At 31.2% G+C, this 18,833-nt stretch overlaps 1 protein-coding gene across 3 annotated transcripts in view; it reads left to right on the forward strand.

Annotated features, from left to right (window-relative positions):
• Positions 1-972: 972 nt before the first annotated feature.
• Positions 973-18,833, forward strand: part of LOC129905543 (hemicentin-2-like) — a 456,916-nt gene continuing 439,055 nt past the window's right edge. For all 3 annotated transcript variants that reach the window (XM_055981019.1, XM_055981020.1, XM_055981021.1), the window contains exon 1: positions 973-1,279. In XM_055981019.1, coding sequence (XP_055836994.1) covers positions 1,252-1,279 — 28 coding nt within the window. In that variant the 5' untranslated portion in view covers positions 973-1,251. The remainder of the gene's footprint in view (positions 1,280-18,833) is intronic.

Consider the following 18,833-nt stretch of genomic DNA (forward strand, 5'->3'; position numbering starts at 1 on the left):
TTTCTTCCATTTTTTTTTCGTTAAGAAAAAAAAAAAACTTGGCTTAAAATAATAATCGACGATTGTAAGAGGCCAAGCTTGGCCCCAAAGCATCATGGATAACCCGTCGCCATCAACTTCTTCTTCTTCGTCGTCGTTGTTGTTGTTGTCATCATTATCCGGTTCGTCGTGTTTGTTGTTGTTGTTATTCTCTACCACTGCTGCACCATACAATTACATTAATACCTATTAAACGGGTTTTTTTTTTGTTACCTTCTCGTTACCTCTCGCTCTCCACCTGATCGACCATCGTCATCTACCTTTAATTTACCTTTGCGTCTTTTTCTGTTCGAGAGAAAAATAAAAAAAAAGATTTTTTACGTCGTCTCGTTTTCTCCTTATAGTTTATTAATCCTTCCTTCTCGTTTTTTTCTTGTTTAAAGCCATCCATCGTTGTTGTCTTTCTCCTTTGTGTTGCAAGATCTTTTTCTCAGAAAATCAAACAAGTGTGAAATTGTGTTTGTATTAGTGTAAGTAAAGTGAGAAAAATAGCAGTAAAAGAAATTCCAAATGCAAGCTTAGCTTTATTATAACCTCTGTCTTAAAAAGTGAGAAACAGAGAAAGAGAGAAAAATAAAGCAAAAGAGAGAAAGAGAGAGAAATATAGAAAAAGATCAGTGATCGATTTTGACGAAGGAAAATAATTAAAAAAAGTGTTGCCGAGAAAATTTTTTGTCGCGAATCCTTTTTTTTTCCTACAAAATTGAGGAAAATTTATGAAAAATCCCCTTCGTATCCTTTTTGAGGTCGAAATTCAAACTTTTTTAATAGAATTTCACACTTAACAAACGACTAACTAATGGTTTGTTATTTATAAAAAAAAAAATAACAAATATTTAAGTCATCGTTTAAAGGAAGAAAATAACGCGCCAAGTGGAAATAATACAAAAAATACAATACAATTTCTATAAATGCGACAAGTTGTTGTTTTGTGTGCATTTTTCCCTACCTGAAAAAAGAAACAGGTAGTTACAGTTATTAAAGAGCGTCCCTCTTAACTCACACATTTTTATTCATGTGTATGGATTAGAAGAAAAACGAAAAAAGAGGGATTTAAGAAAAATATTTTTATTGGTCCCGTTTTTTTTTTGTTCATTGCATCACCAACAAAATAACATAGAAAAATTGGAAGAAAAAAAAATCATCTCTAAGGATTCCACCAGGATCACAAAATCGGACGATAGGAAAAAAAAAAATAACAAACTCAACTCAATGGATACTTCAAAATTTATTTTTATCGGTAAGTTATCTTAAAAAAGACTCAAATATACTCGTCTTATAGAGGTTAGGTACATATAGAGAAGATGATAGTGATGATAGAGAGATGGATGTTGTTCGTTTCAAATAAAAAAAAGGACGATGACTAGGTTTAGGTATAGGATGCGAATGCGATGTTTCAAGAAAAGTTATTCAAGGATATTTTTTTTTATTTTTTTTTGATATTTTTATTTTATTTTTATAGACACAATCTAGGATGGATGTAGGTAGTAGTTGGGAGAGTATATTCATTCTATTTGATATATTATATGAATATAATAAATTGGAGGAGGTGAGTTCTGTAACACAAATTTTTCTTTCTTAGAGAAAATATTATAGGTATTTTTTTTAGATAGAATAATGTTATCGTTATTATTTTTATATGTTTTTTTCTTGTTGAAGAGATACCTATGGAAATAATATAAGTTGATGTCAAGTTTCATGATATTCAGAAGGTTCAAGTGCGATGATGATAAGTTATGGATTTGTTTATTATATGAACTAAAAAAAACAGTTTTTGTACTTTTTGCTCAGTGAAGTGAGCTCTTTTATTGATCGAAGTAAACTCAATTATACATATTTTGTTGGCCCGAAAGAAACCTAATTTTATTATTATGTTGTTAGTGTTGCTGACTGTAGTACTGCTGACTTCATATTCCTGGAATTCCCACCTGTGGGAACCCTCGCTGCAGTCTGGTCACTGGCTCGTGTTGGTTGACTGGGGTCGACAACATGTTGTGTCAGCTAAGTTGTGCCGCGCGTGTTGTTAGCGACGACAACTTATACTGTGATAACTCCTCCCTTCTTAAATTCGACTGTCCTCAGTCGACAAATAGAGCACTGGTATTTTGTTTTGGTCCATATGATCTTTCTTTGGTTCTTCTTTGATTTGTATGACTTTCTTGGTTGGAATGATTATTTTGACGATTATTGCTAGTATGGAAAGTATTAGGATGGTCGAAAGGCTATAGTTGGCGATTTTATGGATGTTTGCATCGCTTTGGATTTTCTTTAGATGCACCGTGTTGTTGATGTGCAGTTCTTTGAGCATTTCCATTGTGAGAATCTCCTTGTAGGTTTTTGTTGAAAAGTTCTCATGCAAGATTGCAGGTAATGGCTTTCCTGCTGGAGTCTCCTTTGATAGGTATTCCTGCCCATCTATAACTATTGATATGTTGCTGTATTGCACAATGAAGGAGCCAGTTAGATTTACTTTCTTATTTTCCACCAGAATAGAGCCGTTGAATTGGTTGAGTAGTATTGTTCCTGGGTGTATTTCCTCTACAGTCGGGATATGCTGGTTGTTGATTTCGTCGCAGTTTAGTTGTTTACTTTGGATTAGGTTTCTTGTACAATTGTCGTTTTCTAAATTTATAATTTCGTTTCTTTTACAGATAGTTAGATTGTTGCAAGTATTGCATTTACTTTTTACACCATATATTTTATTGTTACAATTTAATATGTTCTCATAATTTATTTTAATTACATTTTTATTTTGTTTAATAGGTTTGATTAGAATTTTTGTACAAATCTCTGTTCCCGTTGTGGGAATAGTTATTATATAAAGTAAATTTGTATTATTGGAGGCTATTTTTACATTCGAAAATTCTAGTGCCTCTTCTAAGTTAATGAATGGTACATTTTGCTTATTAAATTTTTCTTTGACAATTTCGATTTCGGAATTAGATAAAATAAATGAATTTATTATGTTATTTTTTGCCCAAAGTAGAGCGTATTCTATATTGATTATTTCTTCTTTTATGATTTGTACTTTGAACTTAATGTCTAACAGAAATTCGTTTTTTTGGATTGCATTAAGTTTAGTAATTTCTACTAAATTGTTTGTTATATTGCTTATTTTATTTATTTTTTTTGTTAATACATTATTAATAATGATTTGTTTCTCATTATTTTGTAATAATTTTTGTGTGTGTGCTTTTATAATTCGGAAATCCTCGTGGTCCGGAGTACCGGCCAACCATTTCCATGCACTTCCTAAGAAGTTCATTGATCTCGGATTTCTATTGGGTTTTAAATTATTTAGGGATTTGAGGACTTCGGATATTTGGTGGGACAGGTAGGGAAGACTGGGATCGGATTTATTGACTTGATGGTCTATGTCGGCTTGGATATTCGTTAAGATCTCCTCGTATTGGCCTAGGTCGATGACGTGGATAATTCTTAACGCGCCGATTTGTAATTTTGCTGGGCCCATGTTCGTGGCTACAATTTTTGAATTGGAATAATCCAAAATTTGTATTTCGCTTAGCACACCGCAAAGGAAAAATCTGAAAAAGTTAATTCCTAATGTTATTTTTGTGGACTATTTTGCCTGAATTTGTTAGAACTGTGGTTGATTTGTCTTCTTTAACAATCTCTTTTCTAAATCTGGGGGTTAATTTTGTTCCTAGCCTTTTATTAATTTTGATATAAATGGTTTCACCAGGTGAATATGTTTTTAATTCTTGTCTTGATTTATTATGGGTTTGCAAATCTTTACTCTGCTTCAATCGGAGGTTTTCAATATTTTCCTGTCTTGCTGATTCGAATTGCTTCGGATCTGTTGTAACAGTCCTACCGAAGAATACTTCGATTGGTCTTTTATTTGTAACAGAATGAATAGAGTAATTATATTCGTATACAGAGCAATCAAGAAGTTGATCAAATGGCATTCGAGGTCGTTCAGCTTTTAAACAACGCATTATCTCAGAGAGTGTCGAATGGAATCTTTCTATTTGACCGTTTACCGAACTGCTGTAAGGAGGGGTGGTATAAATTTGGATTCCTAACTGATCTTGAAGCATGAAGGATATTGTTGCTGAATTGAATGATTTTTCGTTGTCGAAAATTATTTTTTTCGGTACGCCGAAGGAAAATATGAGCTGCCTTAAAGGTTCAATTATATCGAATATAGCTTTTGATTTAATAATTTTTACTTGCGCATATTTTGAAAATTTGTCTATTGCAGTGAGTATCTGTTTTGAATCTGTTGAGTAAATGTCAATATGAACTATATCGCCTGGAAATTGTGGAATTGGGGTTTCTTGAATTTTTGGTTTATTAGGATGTCGTTCATATTTTTGTTCTTTGCATATTCTACACTGTTTAATAATTTCGGAAATTCGAGCGTTCATCTTTGGGAAATAATATTTGAAAAGGAGTTGAATTTTGTTTTCTTTAGCGTTCCTATGGGCTCTATTGTGTTCTTTTAAGATTTCTTCATTCTGATCAATTACATTTGTGAGGTCGGTAACCTGTGTTTGAGTGAAACGAATTCTAAAAGTTTGATAGTGAAGCGGATACATTTCTTGAACTCTTCCCATAATTGATTCGTTGGTATAAAGACCATTGATAACACTTGGGTTTAAGACTCTTTTAAATATTGAAATTAACTGGTCTATGGTATAATCTGGTTGTGTGAATATATGTCTATGGTAGGTTGGGAAAGGGATTTTAAATTCGTATTTTGTTTCTTTGCCAATGAGAAGAAAGATTTGATTTTTAAAAACGTTAACTGGGCTTTCAACACTAGGGATTAAATTATGCGACGAGCTTTGGTCACTATGTTGAGATGCGGTAAGTGAGAATACTTCGGAGTTTTGTGGAGCACGCGATAGTGCATCTGCGACTACGTTGCTTTTCCCTGGTTTGTATATAATTTTGTGGTCGTATTCTTCAAGGATTTCTTTCCAGCGTTTCATTTTCGAATTGTTATTCTTGTTACTCATAGCGTATGTAAGCGGCTGGTGGTCTGTATAAATTTTAACATGAGCTGTTCCGTATAAATAATTTCTGAAGCTGTCCAATGCCCAAATGATGGCAAGCATTTCTTTTTCGTTGACAGCATAATGTTCTTCTGTCTTGTCTAATGACCTTGAAATGAACATTATTGGTCTGTCATCTTGCGAGAGAACTGCACCGATTGCGTACTCTGATGCATCGGTTGTGAGTTCGAAACTTTTTTTAAAGTCAGGGTAGGCGAGGATTACATCTTTAGAAGTAAGGGATTTTCTAAGTTTGTTAAAAGCTTCTATTGCTTCGGTGGATAGTGAAATTAAAACTTTGCTCGATTTAAATTTTGAAATGTGGCCCTCTTTGCCGCGTAACATCCTCGTTAATGGTTTTGCTAATTTAGCATAATCGTGAATGAACCGTCTGTAATATCCGGCCAATCCTAAGAATGATCGTAATTCTTTTAGGTTTTTTGGAATTGGGAAATTTGCTATTGCTTGAACTTTGGAAGGGTTTGTCGTTAGACCTTTTGACGATACAATGAAGCCCAAAAATTCTACTTCTTCTTTGAAGAAGTGGCATTTGTCTAGTTGTACCTTCATGTTTGCCTCGCATAGTGTGTGTAGTACTTTTTCTATGTGACATGCATGGTCTTTTTCGTTTTGACTAAATATAATTATGTCATCAATGTAGACGTAACATATTTTACCGATGTAAGCGCGCAGAATGTCGTCAACTGCACGTTGGAAAATGGATGGCGCATTCTTAAGTCCGAAGGGAAGTCGGGTGAATTCGTATTTGCCTCCGTTAATGGAAAAAGCTGTTTTCTCCGTATCGGAACGTTTTAGGGGAATTTGGTGGAAACCACTTTTTAAATCGAGAACTGAAAAAAATTTACTTTGACCTAAATGGGATAATATTTCGTTAATTTCTGGGATGGGGTAACGATCAGAGATAGTGACCTCGTTTAATTTTCTGTAATCAATTACAAGTCTGAAGTTCTTTTTTCCTGATGAGTCGGGTTTTTTTGGTACAATCCACACAGGTGAATTGTATGGGGATCGAGAAGGTTTAATTATATTGTTTTCCAAAAGCTCATTTATCTGTTTTTCCACTTCATCTTTTAATGAGGCGGGGTAAGGGTAATATTTCGAGTATACTGGGGAATCTGTGTTGGTGCGTATTTCTCCTATGACTCTTGTTGTGTATGTAAGTTTTTCATTTGGATTAGCGAATAGAGGTTTGAATTTTTGAGAGATATTGGCTATAGTTTTTTTCTGCGATTCTGACATATGGTCAATTTTTATACCTATGGGGTTTACGTATTGTGACTTAAGTTGTTTAATTCGAATTTTAGTTTTGCCTAAAATTGACATAAAATTATCTTTTGTATGAATAACTGCATGTAAATTTTTAAGACTATCATTTCCCAAGATCCCATGAAAAGATTTAAGGGTTGGGAGAAGGTAGAATTTCAGTTTGACGTCATTTAAATTAAATAGGTTAACGAACGTGTGTTTCGTTATTTCAATGTTACCTGCAATTGATTTTGCCAAAAATGTTTGTTCGTTTGGAAGAGGTTTCTCTACCAAACATGGTTGGATGTAATTTTTACTCGAGCCTGTATCAATTAGAAAATTTAGTAGTTGTCCACTCTTCGTTCTGCATTGAAAGTATGGCAGCGAAGAGTCATTTAACCTAAAAAATGAATGTCACATTCATCGGCTTCGGGTTCCTGATCTTCAATCTGTTCTTGCATATAATTATAAAGATCGGGATCGTTTTCTGCTTCTTGTACGTTTGGTTGTTGGTAGAAGGCATAAGCATCGTTAGGAGAGATATATCCAGTTGGCTGCAGGGTGAAATCTGGAGGTATATTTGAAGATGATGGAACTGGATTTTCAGAATTTATATGAAAATTCCTTTGGATTTTCTGAGGTACCATATTTTGAACTGAAGGGTTGAACCCTTGTGTCCTTTTACCAGCGTATTTAAACGGTTGGGGACGGTTCTGGTAGTTTACGGCACCAGAGTGGATAGTTGATGTCTCCATTGGTTCCGGTTTGGGTTGGGGTTTGGGTGGGCGTGGAGGAGCAAAATTGGGAAAATTATAGTTAGGTTGTGTTTGTGTATAGTTAGGGTAATTAGGATTGGGGTAGTTATAATTAGGGTGCGTGTAGTTGGGGTAGTTGGGATAATTTCTTTGCTTATTTTGGTAAGCAAGATTAGGGATACTGTTGTTAGGTTGTGGCAAGTAGGCAATTTCTGGATAGAAAGCATTTTGTTGTGGTGTTCTCCTATTCTGTGCATATCCGGTGGACAATGTTGGTTGTTGTCGTCTATTTTGGAATTTTTGATAGTTTCCTAAATGTTGCTGATTTTGATGGTTGCTCGCATATTGGGAGCGAAATTTTTGATTTTCCAGTTTTTGGCATAAGTTTAAGGCTTCTGGGAGGTCCGACGGCTCTTTCATGCCTAGGAGTCTTGGAAGATCTCCGTTTAGGCCTCTAATGAAAGTATCCAATGCCTTGTCCCTGTAGTTGCTAGTCAACAGAGAGATGGCCTCTTGACCAACGTCCATGCAGGAAATCTTATTTAGGAGGAGTGACAAGTGTTTATATACCGATTGGTAGAACTCTTGCACTGAAGAATATCCTTGAACAAGAGATGTCATTTGGTACTCTAAAGTACCCAAATCTCTTTTATCCGCATAGTGTAAGGTTAGACATTTGGAAATTGCTCTCCAGTCTAGTGGAGTATTATACGACTCCAATACGGCGTCTGCATCACCAATAATTTTATTACGAATTATACTCAAGATACCGTAGAACTTTGGTGTACCTTGGAGAGGTTCATAAATTTTTAAGATACGTTCTACACTTTTACGCCAGGAGCTGAATTCTCCTGACTTACCCGAAAAATCCCGCAAGGATCTTACGACATCGGGTATCTTATCAAGTTCTTCCAAATTGTTCAATAATTCGGGGCGAATGGCTTGGTCCCGTGTAGGGACAGCATCAAAGTCTGGCCTAACTATTGAATTAACTACTTCAGCGATAATATTTATTAATTCCGGAGAAGCGATAAAGGCAGGTTGAATAGGTGGTGGTGGTCGATTCCCTTGTGGTTGTGGATTTGGAGGGGGTATATTCAAATTAGGGGGGTTAATAGGTGGGGGAACTAAATTATTGTTTTGGTTTGCCATGTTGCACTTTTTATGTTTATATATTTTTCTTAAAACTATTTATTCTTGATTTAAAATTTTCTACACTTTTGTGAAGATAATATTTTTGAAATATAAAAAATATTTATTCTTGGATTTTTTGTAATATAAAAATTTGTTTCTTTTTTCGCTTGTTGCGTAATTATTTCTTATTTAATTTGTGTCACTTTTTTTTTTGTAATAAATTCTTATATAAATTTATTTATATATTTTGTCGTATTATTTTAATATATTTTGAATTACTGCGTAATTATTTCTTATTTAATTTTTGTAACTTTTTTTTGTAAATTCTTATATAAATTTATTTATATATTTTGTCGTATTATTTTAATATATTTTGAATTAATTAAATTAAAAATAATTTTCTTTTGAGAAAAAAAAATTTTTTTAAAAAAATAATAAACTTCCTTACGCTATTATGATTGTAATTATCATCTTCCTTATGTCCTGGGCGGCTGGTAAATAATTTCACCTCCTTTTTGCTGGTTGCTACTGGGGGGCCTCTTTTCCTCAGGGGAGTTACGCACTGTCTTAGTTCACTTTTTGTGTGTTTTAATCCACTTTTTATCCACTTTTTTTTTTTTTTATTTGCTTTTAGTGTCTTAGTTCACTTTTTGCATTTAGTGTTTTAATTCACTTTTTTTTTATTTTTATTTGCTTTTAGTGTCTTAGTTCACTTTTTGCATTTAGTGTTTTAATTCACTTTTATTTTTTTTAACTTTAACCGGGTTTCACTTATTTTATTTAAGTTTGCACGGGTTTTCAGTAAACGGTTATTTATTCCGCGATAATCTGCTCGGGCGCCAGTTATGGATTTGTTTATTATATGAACTAAAAAAAACAGTTTTTGTACTTTTTGCTCAGTGAAGTGAGCTCTTTTATTGATCGAAGTAAACTCAATTATACATATTTTGTTGGCCCGAAAGAAACCTAATTTTATTATTATGTTGTTAGTGTTGCTGACTGTAGTACTGCTGACTTCATATTCCTGGAATTCCCACCTGTGGGAACCCTCGCTGCAGTCTGGTCACTGGCTCGTGTTGGTTGACTGGGGTCGACAACATGTTGTGTCAGCTAAGTTGTGCCGCGCGTGTTGTTAGCGACGACAACTTATACTGTGATAACTGATATGTTTTTTAGTTTGATGTTTTTGAACTTTTGGTCTTATACCTACATTTTTATGTAGGTAGGTATTTTTTCTTTCTTTAACTGAAGAAGGGAAAAAAGTCCTTTATGCTTTTATGGAATTTAACTTTAACATGTAAGTACCTATCAGAAGAATATTCTATTTCGAAATTTAAGTGGGTCAATTTTATTTTTTCAAAGGATAGAAGATAGGAACTTACTATTCGTAAAAGTTATTGCATTCTGAAATATCAATGTCAATGTCAAAAATATGACACAAAAAAGAGTGAACCTGATTAAGCGACAAAATAAGTTTGCAGAAGGTTAATGAAATAAAAAATCACAACAAAAACATTACTGTTAAAAAAGGAGCCAAGTTCTCCTATGTTGAAATTATGCTGGCACAAAAAGTACTGAGATGTAAAAGTGTACCAAGTTCTAAAGTTTGGGTTCAAATTCGTATCAATAAAATGTTGATTGTTCTCTTGACAATTTTTCTTTAAATTACCGATTTTTGAAGCTATTTGAAAAATTGCCAAGTAAACAATCAACATTTTGTATACAAATTTAAAGCCAAGCTTTAGAACTTGGTACACTTTTACATTTCAGTACTTTTTGTGCTAGCATAACTTCAACATATTAGAACTTGGCTCTTTTTTTAACAGTAATGTTTTTGTTGTGATTTCACTACTTTTTGCAAGGTATTGCTCAGAAAAAATGGGCGGTTACCACGACCCTTGTCTAAAATTGTCAAATTTTAAATTTGTTCTTTTGTATAAACTACCAGGTCTACCATTCTACCAAATTTTAATGTTCTACGAAAGTTAGAAATGCTCTATAATATTTGATGAAAATTCACCGAAATTAGGCAGTTGCCCCTGGCTAAAGTTCTCAGATTAAAAATTTTTTAATTTGTATAAACAACCAGCTCTAACATTCTACCAAATTTCAAGATTCTACGATAATCAGAAGTGCTCTATAATATTTTATGATAATTCAGCGGAAATGGGCGGATGCCACGCCCCCTGAATTGAAAATCTCAAGTTTTCGATTTTTTCCTTTGTATACACCACAAGTCCTATCACCGTGTAAAATTTCAAGTTTCTACGATATCGGGAAGTTCTCCATAATTTTGATGATCTGTCAGTGAGTCAGTGAGTCAGTGAATCAGTGAGTCAGTTACGGTTTTTGCAATTTTTAAAGCCCTATATCTCAGAAACTACTCATCGTAATAGGCTGAAATTTTGCGAGGTGTTTGGTTTTGACCAGTTCAACAAATGTATCGAGTTTGAAATTTCTAGCATCTTTGGTGTGGAAGTTAGAGGGGGGTCGAAAATGGCCTGAGTTGTTTCCTGTAAATAAGGGTGTAGTGCCAAAGTTGCTAGAGAACTTGGCTGGGCACTACCGTGCCCCTTGATTTAATTGAAAAAACTTGAAAAATACCTCAAAACACCTGTGAAGATTTGTTGCCAACAGTAGAGGAAGTACCGTAATCTCAGTTTGAAATTTCGACATGGTTGGCTTTAAAAAAATTCTTACTCTTTTTGTCGGCATGGTAGAAATATGATTGAAGCGTTATATAAAAGGTGAAATAATAATTATATAAAATTTATTATAGGTTGTCATTTAAAAAATGGATTTAATGGCGTTAGAAGAGAAAAGAGATTGATTGTTTTGATTTTTTTATGAAAACTAATTGGGTTGAAAAAATTCTAGCTCTTTTTGTAGATGTTGTATAGACATGGTCGATATAAATATTTTGAGCTGAAACAATAAGCTTTCTGATGGTATAAAATTTATTGTAGGTTGTCATATAAAAAAAGTCATGGAATAAAAAAAAGTTATATTTTTTCGATTTTTTTAAAATGATTTTTAAGGTTCAACTTCAACCACGTGTGAATTGCCCACATGATTTTTTTTTTAATAGTAACAATTCAAAAGTAATTAATTACCTATACTGACAAATTAAAAAAAAAATGTAAACACTTTTAAGTTGATGAAGATGCCAAAGTCATATTTTAAAAATCAGTGTTTTTGCTCCCTAAGAATAAAGTTTAAGATGATGCTCTTCTTAAATTACTCTATTTAATATAATAAGATCTATTATTATATTGTACATGTGTATATTAACATAAATAGATTCTATTTAAATTCGGTTAAAGTAAAAGTGAACTTCATTTCAATTTAATAAGAATTTTGTTCTTACAAAAATTCAAGTGTACCTATCTGCTTAAAATTTTAGGTTTTATCATTATTTAAATAATTTATCGAGATGTTCGTCTGAATTTAAAAACATTCTCTTTTTTTCACTTTTGTTTGCTTATACATTTTGTCCATTGGCAGTGTTGCCAGAGTCGGCTCTTTATCGCCAAACAGGATCCTTGAACTTTTAACTAGCTCCTTAAAATTTTGATTTTTAATTTATCGGATTTTGGCTCTTTTAATTTTGAACTTGGCGATTTAAGGCACCTTTAAAGTCAAAGCATTTTACATCAAAAATCCACAAAAAATGTGGACAGTAAACCAATTTGCATACATTTTTCATTTGATTTACATTGTTTAAAATTTAATTTTACGCCTGAAAATTAAGAAAAAAAAAAAAAATTAAAATCTCATGCCACAAAATTTGTTTGCGTTTTCTTGGACCATTTTTGAAAGCGGCTATTTTTGGTTCCAAGATTTTTCATAATAGGCTACTTGCCTCGAAAATATTCTGGCAACACTGACCCTTGGATGATTTTGCAAGAAATTAAAAAGATTTGCCCGCTTATTTTAAAACCGCCGCCAGTCTTCTTGGCAAAAAACCATGTAGCCATATAATATATTATATTAGCTGCCGGTTGACTCTCTTCAAATTTGAAGAAACTAGATAAAATGTTCAAATTAATTCTGTTAATGATTTAGGACGAAATTCATAGTCGTCAGTTAAGTCTAGAAAAATATCTTAAGCATTACGTCAAGTGAAATCTCTATTCATAGTCATAACTCAAGTCCAAATATTTTACGTTTGACGAGACATTTTAAATTAAGGAACTTAAACTGTAAATTATGTTAATGGGGTTGTTCCTTAATTCTATTATCGTTTTGACTATATTTTTGCTTCATTTAAAACATTTTATTAAAAGATATCGCTTTGACGATTGAAAATTTTCTTCCTGTAAATCAATCAATTTAAAATTTTAGTACAAAATATTTTTGTATTGTATTGATTTTTGTATTTTATCTACATATTTAAATATACTTTCATTTAGAAAAATTTTGTAGAACAAATACAAACAAAATAATTTAAAAATAAGTGAATGTTTAACGAAATGACGTTTAAATTCTCATGCCTGATTCGCAATACATGTTGCGATTTCTCAATTTCAAGTTGGGATACTAAAATAGGCCAGCAGAATAATGGGGCAATCACACTGAAGGAAAAAACAACTTAAAATCAACGAAAACCAGGTTGATTCAACTATTTTTCGGCATGATTTTGCGTTGAAGACGAAAATTTTAAAATCAAAGTAGGTAGAACATCGTTATTTCAACTTTGAAAAAAAAGCATAAACAAAAAAATTGGAGCCGTGGGAGCGAATCTACAACTCTTGGTTCACTAATTCTTTACCAACGTGCTATTTCACTGTTGGAAATTAGGTTGATAAAACGCAATAAAAGCTAAATACTGATAGAAGTTAAAATTATTTTTACGTTGTTTCAATTTTAATTTAAAGATGTTTCATGTTAGTTTTTTCAACATTAAATCACCGTGAAACATATATTTTACGTTGCGTTATTTCCCACAGTGCACCTTGTCATCCAGACTAGGATGATACACGAATATTTAAATTAGAAAAACTTTAATTCTAACCTGCTTAGGCATCATTTCAAAAATAAAGAAGAACTTTGATTCGGTTTCAAGTTCAGCACCTTTTTTAGAAAAAAAAATTTCTTACCTTGAAAGCTTGTCTTGAATGGGTATTGTTGAACACAGAATAATATTTTCAAAAATGATTTCATTAAAGAAATTAACACTTACAAAATATTAAAAACATTAACAAAAAAAAAAATACTTAAAGGTTCAAACCTACTGACAAATCTTTTTACAAATTTGTGTGGAATCATTTCAAAAATATAAAACTCCGAAAACTACAAAAAACTGAGAAGCAAAATGTCTGAATCTCATTTTGTTTTTTCTTTAAACAATTCGCTTAATTTCCCATAAACCCCTTTATTCACTGCAGTCTTAAAATTAATCCTATACCACTTCTCATTTGTGTGTCAAGTCTGATGCATTGTCTTGTACAATATGAAGTATTAATTGGGCAATTCCATGGTAACTCACGTTACATTCACAAAAATTTACGATACATAAATAATTTTTTTTTGTTATTTTTAATATAAATTGATACGAATTTACTATCCATGAACGGAGCATAACCATTACTTTCATAATTAACAAAAAAAATTTTCTTTAATTTTAGTATTTGCTTGGGATAAATAAAAGTATGATGGTAACTCACGTTACAAAAATCGGACACGAGATTTAAGAGTCCCACAGTATGAAGTTTTTCTGCGAAATTAAGAATCTTAATTTGTTTTAAATGAAGATTCCATACATACAAAATTACAAACTTTTAATATTAGTGACAAAACCAAACATTTATTCGATATTTCGAGGAAAAATTTTAAAATGTTTAGGTAACTCACGCTACATTATTTTGGTAACTCATGTTACCTGCGATTTGTGGTTCCAGAAGTAAAGAAAAGATGCATTTTCACTCAAGTTTTTTTTAAATCGAATATTGTGTAACGAAGCTTGCTTAAATGTTAATTAATTTTAGCAATCACGGGGGCATATTGTCATGGTCACTATTAGATTCATCCAATTTTCTGTGGGCTTGTTTTTCCGTCATTTTCATGTGAAATTCTTCTGTAGTTGGCAGCTTATGCTTTAAAAATGCTTTAAGATTATTTATTCTCCTTGAATTTAATTTCTATCCATAAGGGAATACAACAAAGAATCTTTTCTTGCTACTTGCATAAAGTGTTATCGTTTGTAAATAGTAATTTGCTATTACAAAAAGTAAAAAAAACTGCATAATTTGTTCAAAATTCGTGTCCACTTTTTCATGGAATTACCCAATTGCATTTAATTGGTCTGTGGATCTTATATTATGACCTTTGTCATCTTTTAGATTTTAAATTACCATGAGAATGAGAAGTAAGAGTTTCTTTAAGACTTTTACCAGTCTTTTTCGTATGCAAATAAATAAAATGAATTTCCCCTTCTCATAACCCACAACGTAACTCATCTTGTATCTAATCTTTAATCAAAGAACAACAAAATATCAATGACTTCATACATGTTAACATCCATTAATTAAATTTATTTGCTTGAACTAATGATGACGGTAACATCAATAAAATGTATTTCTCCCTCAAAAAAATTCAAGCAACCCTCACATTGTATCTATTACACTCTCTATAAACTCTATTTATCACCTTTAACATTTTAACTTTCTGTCAATCATAATAATACAATAAAAAGGATCAACAATCATATTGTTGAATAAAAATCATATTGAATAAACTTTTACAAATCATTTCACTTATCAAATTATCCATTACACAACACCAAATACCCTTAAAGTGTTCTTTAATCTGTTTGGCACAGTAAAAGTTTATTTTTTTTTTCTATTTTTTTTTCCTTTAACTTCTAACTTCAAAGGGAGATGATTATGATTACCAAGAACCAAGGAACCAAAACCAGACCCTCACCCAATGTTAGGAACCCTCTTTTTTTCCATATACATATTTTTTTTTTCACCCGCTATAATGTACATATCTAAGGTTTAATGGCACATTATTGGGTAGATAGGAAAAAATAAATTCAAGTTGTTCGTAGAAATAAAATTAAGTCAAAGAATTCGACAAGTGTTGGTTACTTCCAGGGAAAGCAATTAAGTTTTTTTTTTTTCACCATAAGGGAATTGAAACTTAAAGTGAATACGTTTCATAATATTTAACGTCTAGTGTATGAACTTAGTTTCTGTATGTTTCTGAAGTAATAACACTGGTCTGCAAGGAAATTCTCCTTTAAATAAAACTATACTTTTCTAAAGGATTTAGATATTCCCGTTAGAAAATCGTAAAAAGCCATTTTTTTGCTGTTTTCTAAGAAATATTTTATATGTTTTTCAATTAAAATTGTTACGGTTTATGAAATAACTTATTTTTTTCTTTCAAATTCAGCTTCAATCTTCTCAATATCTCTTTTCATCTCCGAGATATTTTAATTTAAGTAAGTTTAGTAGCTTTGGCATATCTTACCAAAAAGTAACTGATCTCTTAAAATTAATATATCTTTCTCCCTAGAACAAAAGTATACTTTTCTAATGGACTTTAGTGTGCTGATTTTGAATCCGAACTCAAAAAATTTCGGTCAGCTCTGGTTTTTGAGATATAGTAGTTTTTTTTTGAGATTTTCTAAAAAAAAACTTGATTTTGTGATACTTTAATGCGAATATCTCAAAATCCTGACGTGATAGTATTTTTTTGAGTTTGGATTCTAACTCAGCACATCAAAAACTATAAGAAAATATACTTTTGTTTCTAGGAGAAACAAATCTAAAGATTAACAAGGCAGTTTATCGAATGGTTTATTGCAAATAAGATATTTCTAAATAGAAAAATAGTATATAAAATTAGAAAACACGTAAAAATTGTGTTTAATGTATTTTATTATGGTTTTCTTTACATATTTGACTTTTTAAATATAATGGGCGTTGATATTTTACATTTTCTTTAATTAAGGTGGTTTTGTTCGTGTAGGATTTATCTACTAAAAAGTGAATGATTTCGATATTTCTGCTTTTTTTGTCAATCAGTATTTTAAAAAATGACTAAACATTAATGTAAAAGGACATATTTGGTGTCAATCGATAGGTCATATTATGAGGAATAAGTCCTCAAAATTTGAGCTCAATGCGACAAATAGTTTTAATTTTATACATGTTCAAATGAATCTAAAAGGGTGATTTTTTATAAACTACCCACATTTTTCAAAAATCATTTTTACAAAAATGGTACCTGATAGAATTTTTCTTAAAGATTTAGATTCAGGAAAGTCTAATCTTTCATAATATCAAAAAATTATTTGGAGAAGAAAAAAAATTAAATTTTGCAGACCAGTGTAATTAGGTCCATTTTCTTCACTCGAAGTTGAACACAACTTGAGAATTTTTATATTAAAAATTCTCAAGTTATGTTCAACTCCGAGTGAAGAAAATGGACCTTAGTCTCAATCTGACAGCTTAAAGTTGAAATTGAGGATGTGGAATGAAAGGCTGAAATTTCCACGCGAAAGATTTTCCTCGAATGTGTCATTTCTTCTAGAACTGTAGATAATCTACAAAGTCTTACAATTAAAATCTGGAATACCAATTAATTTTGTATGAAAAAAACACAACAATTGGAGATTTCTTTTTTAATTAAATTTTGCGTGAAAAATACAGAACAGACCTTTGATACCGGAAAACGAAAATTAATCATTTTCGTAAGTGATTCTTTTCACTTCATAGGTATCAATTAAAAATAGATTCCTTCTTTACATATTCAAGTCAAATCAGTAACTGGTTGTTCTTCATTGACATTTTTATATTATTTCACGTGGAAATAAGAAAAAAAAAAAATGATTTCTATTTCGTTGATAGATAATCTTTTTAGATGAAAAGGAAATCTATTTTTCCGCATGACATAAAAATTTTCCGAAATTTAAATTTCGGAAATGAATTTTGTCGTGGGGTTTTTTGTTTGATTACCAACATCAAGAAAATCTGTCCCTAAAAAAATTTAAAAATTCTTCAAAAGCTATTATTCGTTATTCAGCTTATTTCACGCGAAAATGAGCAAATAAATACGTTCCACAATCAATCGTGTTCTAAAGGAAAACTTCATAGGATATTGTTTTGGATTAAAAAACTCTCAATGGAAAACAGAAAGAAATGAAAAATCTAAATAGTTTCGACTCTCTCTCTCTCAAAAAAAAAAAAAACATTCCCTGTGAATTAAAATTTCACGCGATAAGTCTTCTTATGGATGGGCAATATGAACTACCAATTATATTTTTTTTTCTTTCTTGTAAAACACAAAAATTTAAAGCTTGTAAGCATTGGAATTTATTGAAAAATAATAATTTGTTGAAAAACATAAATGCATTTTATAGCTTCTGAAAGCTAATATCTTCTAAACGATGGCAGCTATGAAAAAGTACATCTTAATCTTTTTTATGGAAAATATCATGGGCTATAAAATAAATTGAAAACATTTTTCAAAAACTGCATTTTAGAAGAGTTAAGTATAAAAAACTGATATTTTTGATTTTTGTCCAAATAAAAATTTCGCAATTTTTGAATTTTGACCAAATCAAAAAATTTTCTTTTTCTTTTTGAAAGACTACTTTAACAAAAAAACAAAAAATGTAGTAATATTAGGGAGCTCATTATCTACCAGTTTTTCAAACACAACTTTTTGGTAAGACTCATAGTTTAAGAGTAATAGGCAAAAAACCGATATTTTCGACATTTGACACGTTTTAAAACCATGATATCTTCTAAACGATATCTTGTAGAAAAAAAAGTGTCATAACATTTTTTTTAAGGGAATTACAAAAGCTACAAGTCATCCATACACTTTTTTTTGATAGCTTCTCCCGTTTCAATGTTATATGAAAAACCTAAATTTTCGACATTAAAACTTGAATAACTTTTTATGCACACATGGGACTTTTGGGGATTTTTGACATTTTACTTTAATCCAGCTCTATGCGAATTATTTCTGGGTTGAATGTCAAATTTGTCTGGACTAAATGGCGAAGGAGAGTGGGGTAATATGGACCTCCTTAGGAATACATTTTCACACGAAAATAGGAATTATTCCAAATATTGTTCCAAATTAGGCAAAACAAAAATGGTTCCATATTTCATAAAGACAATTGTACAAGTTGTTGTGGTAGTGTTTTAAAGGGGAGTCTCATGGATGTAGTTTCCAAAATATTATATAGATTTTAAGAGTTTTAAATATCCATAATGACAAATTTTTCTTCATCAACTCAATAACTTTCTTCATATTATTCTTATGGTGGTCCATATTACCCGCAGCAAATGATTCTGCTACTTTCTAATAAAATAGTAGGTACCTACTCAAATGTTTCCTCCTGACGCTTAAAAATATTTACAATTAGAATTGTAAGCTGAGAAAATCTGGTGGTCCATATAAGCCGCATGATTTATATATATCTCCCTTACTTTCTCAACTAAATATGGAAAATAAATGATAGAGAAGTTGTTAAAAATTGGTGATGTTATTACCAATCTTGAAAAATGGAATAAAATCTCCAAATAAATGGAATGTAAAATTGCACGCTTTAATTTTGTTTGTACTGAAATTGCATTTCTAAAAACCATAAAAATAT

This window comes from Episyrphus balteatus, chromosome 1 (genome assembly GCF_945859705.1).
Source record: "Episyrphus balteatus chromosome 1, idEpiBalt1.1, whole genome shotgun sequence".
Lineage (NCBI taxonomy): Eukaryota > Metazoa > Arthropoda > Insecta > Diptera > Syrphidae > Episyrphus > Episyrphus balteatus.